The following is a 12,754-nucleotide window of genomic DNA, read 5'->3' on the forward strand; positions in this document are numbered from 1 at the left end:
AATAGAATCAAACAGAGTTAAATACTAGAAATGGGGAGAATAAAAGAAGATTTAAGTACAGTTACCTGGTTGTATTCTATGAGCGCCTGTAGATATCAGTTGTATTTAAATCAATTGTTTACGTTTACATTAATCAATATCTATATATTACTGGGTCTTGTAAAACCAATGAACATATCAACTCCCAAAACATAATACTAGATCATTTTCAATCCCATTTTCTGAAAGAAAATGGCTTTGGAAATGAATCTCTATCTCCCATTAATTCTCTCTGCATTAATGCCAATAATACTCTTGTATTTCATATCTCTGATCCACAAGAACAACAACAATGGAAGTTACTTCGGAAAGAAGAAGAAGAAGAAAATACTACCTCCAGGGGAAATGGGACTTCCATGGATCGGAGAGACATTAGAATTCTACCGTGCACAAAAAAAGAATCGGATATTCGAAGAGTTCATTCAACCTCGAACAGCAAAACATGGAGCCATATTCAAAACTAGACTAATGGGATCACCAACGGTATTGGTAAGTGGTGCAGCTGCAAACCGTTTTTTCCTTTCCAACGAATTCAAACTCGTAGTAAGTTCATGGCCGTCTTCGTCTGTTCAGCTTATGGGGAGAAACTCCATCATGGAAAAACAAGGTGATCGCCACCGTAGTATCCGTGCAGTAATAGCGACTAGCCTTAACAGTGCCGGTCTCGAAAAGCTAGTGCCTAAATTGTGTAGTTCGGTCGAAGATCACCTGAAAACGCATTGGGTAGGGAAAGATACATTAAGTCTATATCGGTCTACAAAATTGCTTACATTTTCCGTTGTGTTTGAATGTTTACTTGGGATCAAAGTAGAAGATGGAATGTTAGAGATGTTCGAGAGGGTATTGGAGGGGGTTTTCGCACCTCCTGTTGAGTTTCCGGGTTCCAAATTTTGGAGGGCAAAGAGAGCTAGGACACAGATAGAGAAAATGTTGGTGGAAATTGTTAGAAAGAGGAAAAACGAGATGGAACTCGAACAAAATATAAAAGGCGGAGGAGGAGGAGGAGGAGAAGAAGATGGAATGTTATTATCTCGTTTAATTGCAAGCTTAATAAGAGGTGAGATTAGTGAAGAGGAGGTTGTGGATAACGTCGTGCTCTTAGTATTTGCTGCTCACGACACAACTTCATTCGCCATTGCTATGGTCTGCCGGGCATTGGCTCATCATCCTAATTGCTACCAACATCTTCTACAAGGTATGCATATCTATCCTCCTCCTATATTTTGCTTCCCATTTAGTTTGAGAACCCAATAAGGCGCATATGATAGAATTATATAGAACCCGATCAGGCCTTGACATTGTAACAAATTTAGTCAGGCGCATGAGTATATTCTGTGTGCTACATTCAGTGATATTCATGCTTTTATTTGTTTCTTTGATTGTCAGAACATGTCGAAATTATGGGCAGTAAAAAACCAGGAGAAACATTAACACTGGATGATACACAGAAGATGAAGTATACATGGCAAGTTACCCGGGAAAGCATGAGATTATTTCCACCCATTTTCGGGTCTTTCAGAAAAGCAATTGTTGATATTGATTACCAAGGATTCACCATACCCAAAGGATGGAAGGTAATTTAGTTACCCCTTTGAAATGGGAACAACGGGTGCCATTTCTGAAATCCAACTAACTCATTTGCAGAATCGATACTAAAATTACTTTTGTGGTTTGATGCAGATATTATGGACGACATACGGAACTCATTTAGATGAAGACATTTTCAAAGACCCGCTAAGTTTTGATCCTAGTAGGTTCGAAGAACCGGTTCCACCGTATGTTTACGTTCCGTTTGGAGGAGGACCAAGGATGTGTGCGGGTTACCAATTGGCTAGACTGAATATCCTCGTTTTCATGCATTTTATGGTAACACGATTTGATTGGTCGCTTGTTCATCCTGACGAACCAATTACCATGGATCCTTTACCATTCCCTTGCTACGGAATGCCAATTAACATTTCTCCCAAAACTTCGTAAAGATTGAAATGATAACCAGAAATCATTCTGTATGTATTGTTTTTCGCTTGATTAACAAATTATATTCATTATTATTTACTTATTTATTGGAAAATATATTCATAATTTCAAAGCCACGCTGCACTAAATTTGAACCCGAATTCATGATAATAGGAGGGAAAAAGTGGATTTGACAACGGAAAATGGGTCATTTGTCCAAATATTTTTAAATCGCGGTTCAAATGGACGAGTAAAAAATAGTTTGGGTGAAATGGCCAAAAAAAAATAGTAAGGATGAAACTGGTTTAAATTTAAAAAATAACAAGGATAAAATTGGATACATCCTGTGTAAATTAAAAATAAGAAAAAATATTTGAAATGGGCACGATGAAACTGGTTACATCCTGCCTATTTTTACATTTTTGTCCATTTAAACAGTATCAAAATCTAACTGTCCATTTCACCAAGGAATTGTTGATTTTGGTCATTTTAATCAATTTTGTGATTTAACAAGGACTAAATCTTGGTCAATGTCTAGTCAAAGTCAAATTAAATGAAAAAACATGTAAATAATTCAACTAACAGTTAATTTAACAATTCTCAATCACTGTATCAGTTTGGGCAAATGAATAAAATGACCAGCTTCAAAGCATTAATATACCGGCCAAAATTCTATAAACTTTCATAAAGTGGCCTCTCCCTTAGTATTTCACCCGGTCCCATCGAAATGGTCCAGCAAGTTGACTTGGTCAATTTTTAGGCTCGAAATTACTACCATATCCTCGTCGTTTTATCTTTACGATTCTAACATTTTATCTTCAATTCCTTTGTTCTTCTTCTTGTTACCGTCTCTCACTCACAATCCTTCTGGTCGAACCTAGGGTTAGAAACTCAGGTGGTTGATAAAGAAGAAGTGATCAGCGATGAAGACGCAATTACTATCGAAGAAGAATAGTATTTGAATTAGTGATATTTTGAAAATTTGAAGTTCTTAGGGTTTCATTGGATGCAGCAAAGATGGAGTACAAATCTGGATGAAGGAATTAGAATCCAGGTAAAAAATTTTGAACCCATACATTATTTAACTTAGCATTTGACGAAAACTTATATTTAGATAGTGAAATCGATGAACTTCGATTGATTAGAACTCTAGGGTTTGAGGTTCTTTCCCTCTGTTTGTTTATAATTTTGTTAATTTAGGGTTAAATTTTGGTCGCAGGCTACTTTATATCACAACCATGGAGTGAAATTGGGGGGTTTTGTCATAGACTGAAATTGGGTTCGTTTTGATCATGAAACCAGTTGGAGTAGATGATGATGTTGTGTGTGGCTACTATTTAAGTTCTGATGGGTGTTTTGGAGGGTGTAGTAAGAAGGATGTGAAGGAAAAATAATGAATTAAACAGATGAATTTGATGTTAATGACAAGGGTCAGTATTACACTATTTGTAAAAGTGATGACCATGGTGGGATTGGATATACAAATTGGTTGTTTAATGGTGGATGTCTACAGATCTTGGACAAGAATAGAGGTGGAGTCAAAGTCTATAGATGGTTGATCGATGCTGCTATTTACGTATCTAGAAGGTGCTTTTGAATTAAAGGTGATAGTTGGTACAATTGAAGACAGTTGGTGGAGGACCTAGAGGTATTGGAGGCAACTGTGGTAGTCACAGATTATTGTGTCCAGATTGGATTTAAAGTGGATGATTCACCGTGAACCATGGATCAATGATGTGGTTTATGTGTTTGTGTATTTGAACTTTTTTAGTGAATCATTATAATCATATGAATTCAAACTGCCCAGATGAACTTGATAATGGTGCTGTGTTGCAGAGAAGCTACAGTAAAGACTTAGATGTATGCTACTGTGGGTGAAGAGTATAATGGCCACGCGAGTTGACTCATCGATCTAGACTGACTCACTGAGGGTTAATTGGTCTTTTACTAAGGAGGTTAACAGACATGTGTGCATTTAACGGTTGTTACCCGTTTTTTTCAAAAAACGGGATGGAAAATGTCAATCTCGGCTACTTTATATAAACATTCAAAATAACGGTCAGTTTCTGAAATATATTAGAAAAACATGGCCATTTTATTAAAAAGCCCTATCAGTTTGGAAAAGAATGGCAATAGGCTGGATTGTCTTTTCGATCAACTCCATTTCGAAATCACTGTATCAGTTTGCCAATCCAATTTTTGTTCTCCTTTTATTTTCAATCAACTCCAGTTCGAAATCACCAATTTCATCATGGTAAGGTACTTGTTTATATCAATGATGAAAATGGTGGCGACGATTTCGTAAGGGCAATTGTTGATTGGTGGTGGCAGAGATGTGTTTACGGCAATGGAGGCTGCAAAATCAGGGTAAGCTCTTTTTAGGCAATGGAGGCTGCAAAATCAGGGTAAACAAAGAAGGATTTCTACAACTTTAGCTCTGTTTAGGGCTTGGGCTTTCATTTGGTCCATCAACTGTTGATGTGTGTTCCTTTTATACTAGGGTTTCTATGTTGGGATTTCTAAAGGGATTTTATGCAAGGGTTTCTAAGGGATGAAATTTTATGCAAGGGTTTCTAAGGGATTATCTTGTATTTGGGTTATGTACAACAAATTGTTGTGCATAATATTTTATATTTATATAATTATCTTTACCGATCAAAAAAAAAAAAACTATTGTCTTTGAACTTTACATTTATACGGGTGTCCACATCATCAAACATATTTATTTAGTTAGTTACATCGATGATCCTTGAGTGAAAAGTTCTAAGATATACTTGTTATAATCACTAAGTATAGATTAACAGTAAAGATCCTTGTATCTGATTTGCAAACAAGTTACCTGGACGACCCCAAAAATCAATATTTAAGAATCAACCTAGTATGTACCCGAACTGTAAGCGAACGGAAAGTCGTAAAAGTCGTAACCTAATACAGTTTCATGGATAAACATATGTCCTGATATTTTAGTGTGCAGAGAGTCCTTTATTTATAATGATGAACGTGGTTAGGTACCTTATAAATAAAGTTGAGTTCATGAACGTGTTTCCATGTTTACGAATACTTTGACACCAAGCAAGCTTAACTTTTCCATATAAAATGATCATGTAAGCATGTGAGGAATTCATAACCAAAGAAGGATGTATGAAATGACGAGGGTATTGAGTGTACCACAATCTTTTCGTATCGACCTATATAAACAGACCTTGTGTAATTCTATAAAAACAATAATATCCAAAGAATTACTTCAACAAGATGTAACTTGATATATAGTCTAAGTTCAAGATCGAACTAACTACGAGATCGCACCAAGTGGATTTACGTACAAGTGCAATTATTTAATTATAACTATAATAATAATTATAATACGGATGATAAAGTAATAACACGACTGTAGATGGTGGATTTTCGACAAGGGCTAAAATCGTAAACTCATAATTATACGAAGATCTGATCCAGCAATCAGACGTGAGTATTGAGACATGGGTCTCTCATCGAATTCTCAACGGAGAGTACTTTCTCTCGGAGTACATGTAGATATGTAGTCTCACGACTGGACAACGGCATATCTCATGAACACTGAACACTTTCAGTGATTATTTCTATATAGTATCACGAGATGGACGGCTCCTAGACAGCTTGATCTGCTAGTATAGAGCGATAACGTCTTCAGGAACAAACAACGAGTTTACCCTGACTATATAAAGGATATGACTTACCGACAAGCTCATATCGGGATAATTAATGCTCCTAGACAGCTTGCTCTGCTAGTATAGAGCCACAAAGTTAATTATTCCTAATTAAGATTAATTCTGCCCTGACATTCACTACTGAATTCCCAGAATAATCTATTATTGCTCATATTCCATGGTCGAATCCACGACTGGTCCCATGGAATGGCAATAAACAATTTTTCTGATTCTATGATCGAATCCACGGCTTGATCTCATAGAATAGCAATAACTATATTATTTCATTACTCCGATTTCATGATCGAATCCACAACTGGTCTCATAAATGGTAACAGATAAAACTTAATTACTCCGATTTTATGGTCGAATCTACGATCTCATGGAATGGTAATGCTCATTTTATTTTTCTGAATTCGTAGTCGAATCCTCAGCTGATCCTATGAATTAATAATAAACATCCTATTACTCAGCTTTGTGAATTGTTCTCCACTGAATTCCACAATTAGTAATAAATAATCAACAATCCGGCGTCTGAGCTACCTCTAAGTAAGCCCCGATTTATATAGTGAAAGTGTATTCAACGACAATGCACTAACAGTCACCGCACGAACGAGTATTTCAAAATACAACGAAACGATGAACCTATGCAAAATAGGGAAGAAAATAATAAATAATTAAAAATATTGACCAGGGTGCTGGGAGCACGGACACACGACCAACCGACCGTGTCGTGGTCAATCCCACGTCATTTTTATATTTTTAATGCATTTTTATTATTTTCCATGATTTGATGAAAATTCTCTCGTTTTATCAAATCTCCTTCGTCTCAAGGAAACTCCTCGGCTTCATGGTGTTTTCATAAACCCATGAAAATAATATAAAATTAAGGAAAAATAGTGTGGCGCGTGACCATTGGCCAACCAGCCATGCCTTGGTCCCAGCCGGCCCCACACCTTATGGTTCCTCACTATTTTATTATTATTATTATTATTTCCCTGATTTCATGAAAATTCCTTCAAATCATGGTATTTTCAAAATACATAAAAAATAATAATATAAAATTAGGAAAACACGTGGGATCGGGCCCCAGCCGGCCGACCATGCCTCAGCCGGTCCCACACGCCCATGTATTTTATTATTATTATTTTTAGGATTTCCTTCATCCCATGAAACTCCTTGATTTCATGGTATTTCTCTCAAATTAGGAAAATCCCTTCAAATCATGGAAAAATACATTAAAAATAATAATATAAAATTAGGGAAACACGTGGGACCGGGCCCCAGCCGGTCGGCAATGCCTCAGCCGGTCCCACACACCCATGTATTTTATTATTATTATTTTTAGGATTTCCTTCATCCCATGAAACTCCTTGATTTCATGGTATTTCTCTCAAGTTAGGAAAATCCTTTCAAATCATGGAAAAATACATTAAAAATACAAAACTAGTCACAAAACACCAAGGTGACCAAACTTGTGGAACAAAAAATCCAGCCATATTATCTTTAATAAATAAAAACCATTTGATTAAAAAGTGACACAAAAACCCCATATCAAATAGTAATGAGTAAATTTAGTTTTTATTATTTTTAAAAAAGCCAAACATACCCTTTTATCTTTCTTCTTCTTCTTCTCTCTTTTCTTTTTTCTTTCTTCTTTTCTTCCGCCACCTTCTCCCCACCACCATCACCACCAGCAGCAGAAAATTGCTCTGCGAAAACCAGCAGCAACACCTCCGCTACCACCATCAGTTGTACCTTTGTCTCATCTGTCTCCTCCACGAACAACTCCGTATATTTTTCTTCTATTTTTATGTTCAGATCTATCATATCCTCTTTGTTCCGCACCACCACCAAATCGACGACCATTTCCTGGTCCTCCGTCAACACCTTCTCCTCCATCCCCTCAAACCAAGACCGTTTAAAGATACAAAAGAAATTCAAAATCACTACTCGTCCCTCACTTACCCGTCCGTGCCGAAAATTCCTCTCAGATTCAATAAATTTTACCCTATTTTGTTATCTTTACAACCAAACACGTACAATCAAAGGTTGCAATTTCTTCTCCTTGTTCTATGAATCATCGATTTGGTCTTATAGGAACTTTTTAACCTAGCCCAGTGGTATGTATTTCAATTCCTTTTATTTAGTACTGCATGTCTGGTTTGAGTTTTTATTTCTCTGAAATTGGCTTAATCTGGTGAAAATATGATGAATTTGGTGGTCATATGATGTGGGTTTGATTGACTGTAATTCTTAATCATATTTTTAAAATGGGTTTTCAGTGTGATGTTTATGATGGTAATTCTTTGATTAGATGAGTTGAATATTGATGCACTATGATTAGAATGTGTTGTGCATTTTCATTGTCTTCTAAGGAGCTCATTTAATTTGTTGATTTACTTGCGTGTTTGTTTGTCTTGGTGTTGGCATTTTTCTGGGTGATTTCGAAAATTTTGTTTTGAAAGTGATGATGTTGATTGGGTTTTTATAATCTGCCATTTTCTGGATGTGTGTGCTCAAAATGGGGCTTGTGTTTTTAAAATTTCAAATTGAGGTGTTCACTTATATTTTTGCAATGACCAGTTGAAGCTGTTTGCAGAGAAGGAAACTGGTGCCAGATTTGGGTTTGAGTGAAAACTGATAGACACGTCCTCCTTTCTTTCTACCTATACTAATTTGCTAAATTGCAGTTTGGCTTTCATTTTTATATGTCGTGGAGGACCATCCAGATTTTGTATGGGTGTTAAATTGCAATCTGCTCTGGATGCTCTTTACTTAGCTTCATATGCAGGTAATCATGACATTTCAATGACGTCTTTCTATCAATGGACATGTATAATATCTCTTGTATTTTTTCTTGCAGTTGGACAAACATTTTCACGAGTTCAATTATGGTTTCATCTTATTTATGATGAAACTAATTTGTATTTATAATGAAACCAAAATTGGTTTCATTGTATTTTTGTCGATCTCGAAAAGAAGAAAACTTTCAGTTCTTGAGGCTAAAAAGGGATTTGTTCCTAACAATAATATCTTGATTGTGTAGGCACAACATGGTTGCTTAAGGTCTAGTACGTTAAGAAATTTTTGGTTAAATCGAGATGCCAAGGACGAGGATAAAAGCGATATAGCTTTTTTGGAGGTGTAGACCCAAAGCACTATAGTGAAAAGGGATACTGGCAGGTGAGTGAATGAAATCATTCTCATTTGAATAATCATAAGATAGTTACTTATTCTTAAAACTGATTACACTTTTTTATTTGTCAAATGTTAAATAATGGTTTCTTGGTAGAATGGTAGTGTATGCTCCCTATTATATTATTTTTCATAATTGTTTAAAGAATTCAGAAACACTGCACCAGTTGCATTTCTGATAACTATAGGCACTAGGTAATTTTAATGGAACGTTAGAAATTATGAAACCCGATTACCAGTGCAGATGGACAGTTGCATTTGATTTCATGAGTTGTTAAAATTAACAAGTTCGTCCATGGGATTTTTGGGTTTGCGAGACACTGATCAATAAACTTAGATTGCAGTAAAACTTGTAAATTTTGTATCATATGATTTTGTAATTCATGGGTAACGGTATTTCAGTAGTTATATATTTTGTATCATACGTTTTATGTGTCCCTACTTGTAGATTTTATCATTGATTTGCTTTATTCTTCGTTAATTAAAATGATCTGATCTCAACAAAAACACTGTAACTTAACAAGTCAGAGTCTTACGTACCCGCAGTACAATGAATTACCATTGTAGTTTTACCTTCTTTTGCCTGTATGACTTACCTTTGGGCTTTGGCTATAATGAATGAATTGAATGAACCTGTTCTGAATATTGAAACCTCTATCTGTTCATGCCTTACAATATTTGTGCGAGTTTCAAGTTATTCTTTTTATAAGACAACACAGGTTATTGCTATTGGTGTGGTCAAACAAAATGAATCATGGTTTATAATTTTTCTTGCAGTTGAATTCTGACGAAAGCAATTATGGTTTCATCTAGTCTTATCCTTACTTAAATCGAATTTTGTATATGAGTTTAAATTGTTGTCGTGTTTGATATATGTGGATTAGGATTTACAATGCTAGCTGTGATGGAGATTATGTGCTTTGAATCAAAGAAGTGGTATTTGTGTTTAGGTTAAGTCTGAAACAGAAAAAATTGAGTTACAAATTGTTGTTTGTGGGTGCTTTACAGAATGTTATGAAACTGAATTACCTGTGATAATGTTTAGGTAGTTGTGTGGTTTGAATTCTAGTTGTAACTAATGATGTTGCTGAGGTTTGAATGAAGTTTTTGTTTCATCTAATATGTGATTTTTTTCTTCTAGATTTTCTATCGACGAAACCAATCTTGTTGGTGTTTCATATAAATGGGTCGTGGAATCAGTTACGAAGGAGGTCAAAGTTCTTTAGGATATCTCTTTGCCAGTCCTGAGAAATCAAAACCATTTTGCACCTGTTGCACTTGCTGCTGTTTCAACTGCAACTGCTGCTGCTCAGGCCCCCCAGTTCAGGTGGAACAAAATGTACCTGTGGTGCAAAAAGATAAGCTGGGTCCATCAGGAGTGGTGCAAGGTTTTCTAGCCAATAACTATTATCGCGCTAATGGCCAAAACGCTGTCATATTCATCCGTTAGTGTTTTCGAATCTTTGTGAAATGGCATTCCATGTCAATCATGACATTCCAATGATGTCTTTTCTATCAATGAACATGTATAATACCTCTTATAATTTTTTTCTTGCAGTTAAATTCTCACGAAACCAATTATGGTTTCATCGTATTTATGATGAAACCAAAATTGGTTCCATCTATCAATGAACATGTATAATACCTCTTATAATTTTTCTTACAGTTGAATTCTCACGAAACCAATTATGGTTTCATCTTATTTATGATGAAACCAAAATCGGTTTCATCGTATTTATGATGAAACCAAAATCGGTTTCATCGTATTTTTGGGAGGTGGTGGTGGTGGGCGGTCGTGGTGCTGGTTTTGGTCGGCGGTGGTCGATAGTGGTGGTGCTGGCTGGTAGGGTGGCTGGCAGTGGTGGTGCAATTGCGCAGTATCGGTGGTGGTGGTGGTGGTGGTCGGATGTGGTGGCGGTGGTGGTCGACAATGGTGGTGCTGGATGGTAGGGTGTCTGGCAGTGGTGGTGCAATTGCGCAGTATCGGTGGCGGCGGCGGAGCGGTGGGGGGTGGGGGGTCGGTGGTGGTGTGGTGGTCGGTGGTGGTCGGTGGCGTCGCGGCGTCGGCGGTCGGCGGTGGTGGTCGGTGGTGGCGGCGTGTGGTCGGTGGTGGGAGGTGGTGGCGGCGATGGTGGTCGGTGGTGGGCGGCGGCGGGCGGCGGCGGCGGTAGTGGTCAGTGGCGGCGACAGAGGTGGTGGTCGGAGGTGGTGGTGGTGGTCGGTGGCGGAAGGTGGCGTTGGCGGTGGTCGGAGGTGGTCGGAGGTGGTGGCGGTGGTCGGAGGTGGTGGCGGTGGTTATCGGTGGCGGAGGCGGTCGGTGGTGCAAGGTGGCGGTGCTTATTGGTGGTTGTTTATTTCTTGTTGGGGTGACAATATAATAAGAATTAAAGTGGGGTTGATTTTTATTTTTGTTGGGGTGATTTAAACTAGAAGGGTAATATAGACAGTTTATATTAAATGGGGTTTTTGTGAACAATTTGTTTTGTTGGAGTTTTTGTATATGGATAGTGACACCTTTGGGGTTATAACTCGCGGACCGTTAAAAATACATAAAAATTAGGGAAACTCGTGGGACCGAGCCCTAGCCAGCCGGCCATGCCTCCCACGGCCCCACACGTCCTTGTTTTTATTTTTTTAATATTTTTGCTTCCTTGAACTCATGAAACTCCTTCACTTCAGGGAAACTCCCTAAATTCATCAAAACTCTTTAAATCCATGATATTTTTCATAAAATCATCAAAATTTTATAAAATTAAGGAAAAGGCACCACGGAACCGTGGCCACGACCGGCCGACCATGTCTTGGCCTCGGCGGTCCCACGCCTCCTCATTCCTTATTTTATAATTATTTTCCATCATCTCATGGTGTTTTCCTCAGTTTCGTCGAAACCCTAATTTTGGCATATTTTCTCGAATGGATGCTCAATTGCACGCCAGAAAATATCAAAATTCTCAGGACTGAGACGCGGACGCCTTGGGGACACGAGCACGCTATCTTGACCGACCAAGATTGGCTCTTTGGATTACAGAAGCCGGTCCCATCAATTTTCACAGTTTTGACCTAATTTGCACAATTGCACGTATTAGGTCAAAGACTCTTCCAAACACTTTGGATTTTCATGAAGTGATCATCAGGAGGTCACGTGACTACCCAGGGTCGGTTTCATGACACATGGTCGGTCCCTCACTCCGTCATAATTAATTAGGTTTTCTCACCTAAGGCTCAGACGAGCATTTTTGAATAAATGATTAAATCAACATTTGATCATTCTTTCACCAACAAATCGTCAACTCTTCAGGAGTTCTTTGTATTTGCTCACGTGAGCATATGGACACTACATGGTTGATCCACGGTCCCATGTAGTCGCTCCCTCCTTCGTCCCATGGTTGAAATTCTGACGAACCATGAATTGATCATCAATTGATCAAATTAGGGTTTCTGAATCCAAGGATCATCATTCCAGATTCCAACCTTAATAATTTTACGACGACCTCATGGTCATTAATTTTATTAATTTTTCTCGGTTCAACGACCAGTATTCTAATTAATATTTTTGGTACGCTGCCAATAATCCATCAGATGAGCAACACATGCTCAGACGATCAAATATTCAACAATTCATCACATGAGCAACACTTGCTCAGATGATAAATATTTGCTCAAACCAAGGGATATTGGTTCAACAATCAATATTCAACGATCCATTAAATGAGCAATACTTGCTCACTTCATCGTAAGAACTATACCTCTGTCTCATGACATGTTCAACTCATGAGTTTCAGAACATCATGTTCAACTCATAAACTACATGGACTCATCGTCCCATCAAACCACGAAGTCATCAATTGACTAACATACCACGAGAAGTCAATCGT

General features: G+C 37.6%; 1 protein-coding gene and 1 long non-coding RNA gene across 2 annotated transcripts; both read left to right on the forward strand.

Annotated features, from left to right (window-relative positions):
- The first annotated feature begins 201 nt into the window (after positions 1-201).
- Positions 202-2,033, forward strand: LOC113326585 (cytochrome P450 716B1-like). The gene is made up of 3 exons (XM_026574284.1): positions 202-1,234; positions 1,426-1,613; positions 1,720-2,033. Exons 1-3 carry the CDS (start codon positions 232-234, stop codon positions 2,014-2,016), a joined length of 1,488 nt encoding a protein of 495 aa, XP_026430069.1. The 5' UTR covers positions 202-231; the 3' UTR covers positions 2,017-2,033.
- Positions 2,034-2,788: 755 nt separating this feature from the next.
- LOC113326594 lies at positions 2,789-3,801 on the forward strand. The gene is made up of 2 exons (XR_003348411.1): positions 2,789-3,049; positions 3,215-3,801. It is a non-coding gene; the product is annotated as an uncharacterized LOC113326594 (long non-coding RNA).
- The last annotated feature ends 8,953 nt before the right edge of the window (positions 3,802-12,754 follow it).

This window comes from Papaver somniferum, chromosome 1 (genome assembly GCF_003573695.1).
Source record: "Papaver somniferum cultivar HN1 chromosome 1, ASM357369v1, whole genome shotgun sequence".
Classification (NCBI taxonomy): Eukaryota; Viridiplantae; Streptophyta; class Magnoliopsida; order Ranunculales; family Papaveraceae; genus Papaver; species Papaver somniferum.

What these genes read in the sequence shown, in the direction of transcription:
- LOC113326585 (XM_026574284.1), top strand. Translation starts at nt 232, where the DNA reads ATGGCTTTGGAAATGAATCTCTATCTCCCATTAATTCTCTCTGCATTA. An exon ending in CTACCAACATCTTCTACAAG is followed by an intron (nt 1,235 to 1,425) that starts GTATGCATATCT and finishes TTTGATTGTCAG; the next exon opens with AACATGTCGAAATTATGGGC. An exon ending in CCATACCCAAAGGATGGAAG is followed by an intron (nt 1,614 to 1,719) that starts GTAATTTAGTTA and finishes GGTTTGATGCAG; the next exon opens with ATATTATGGACGACATACGG.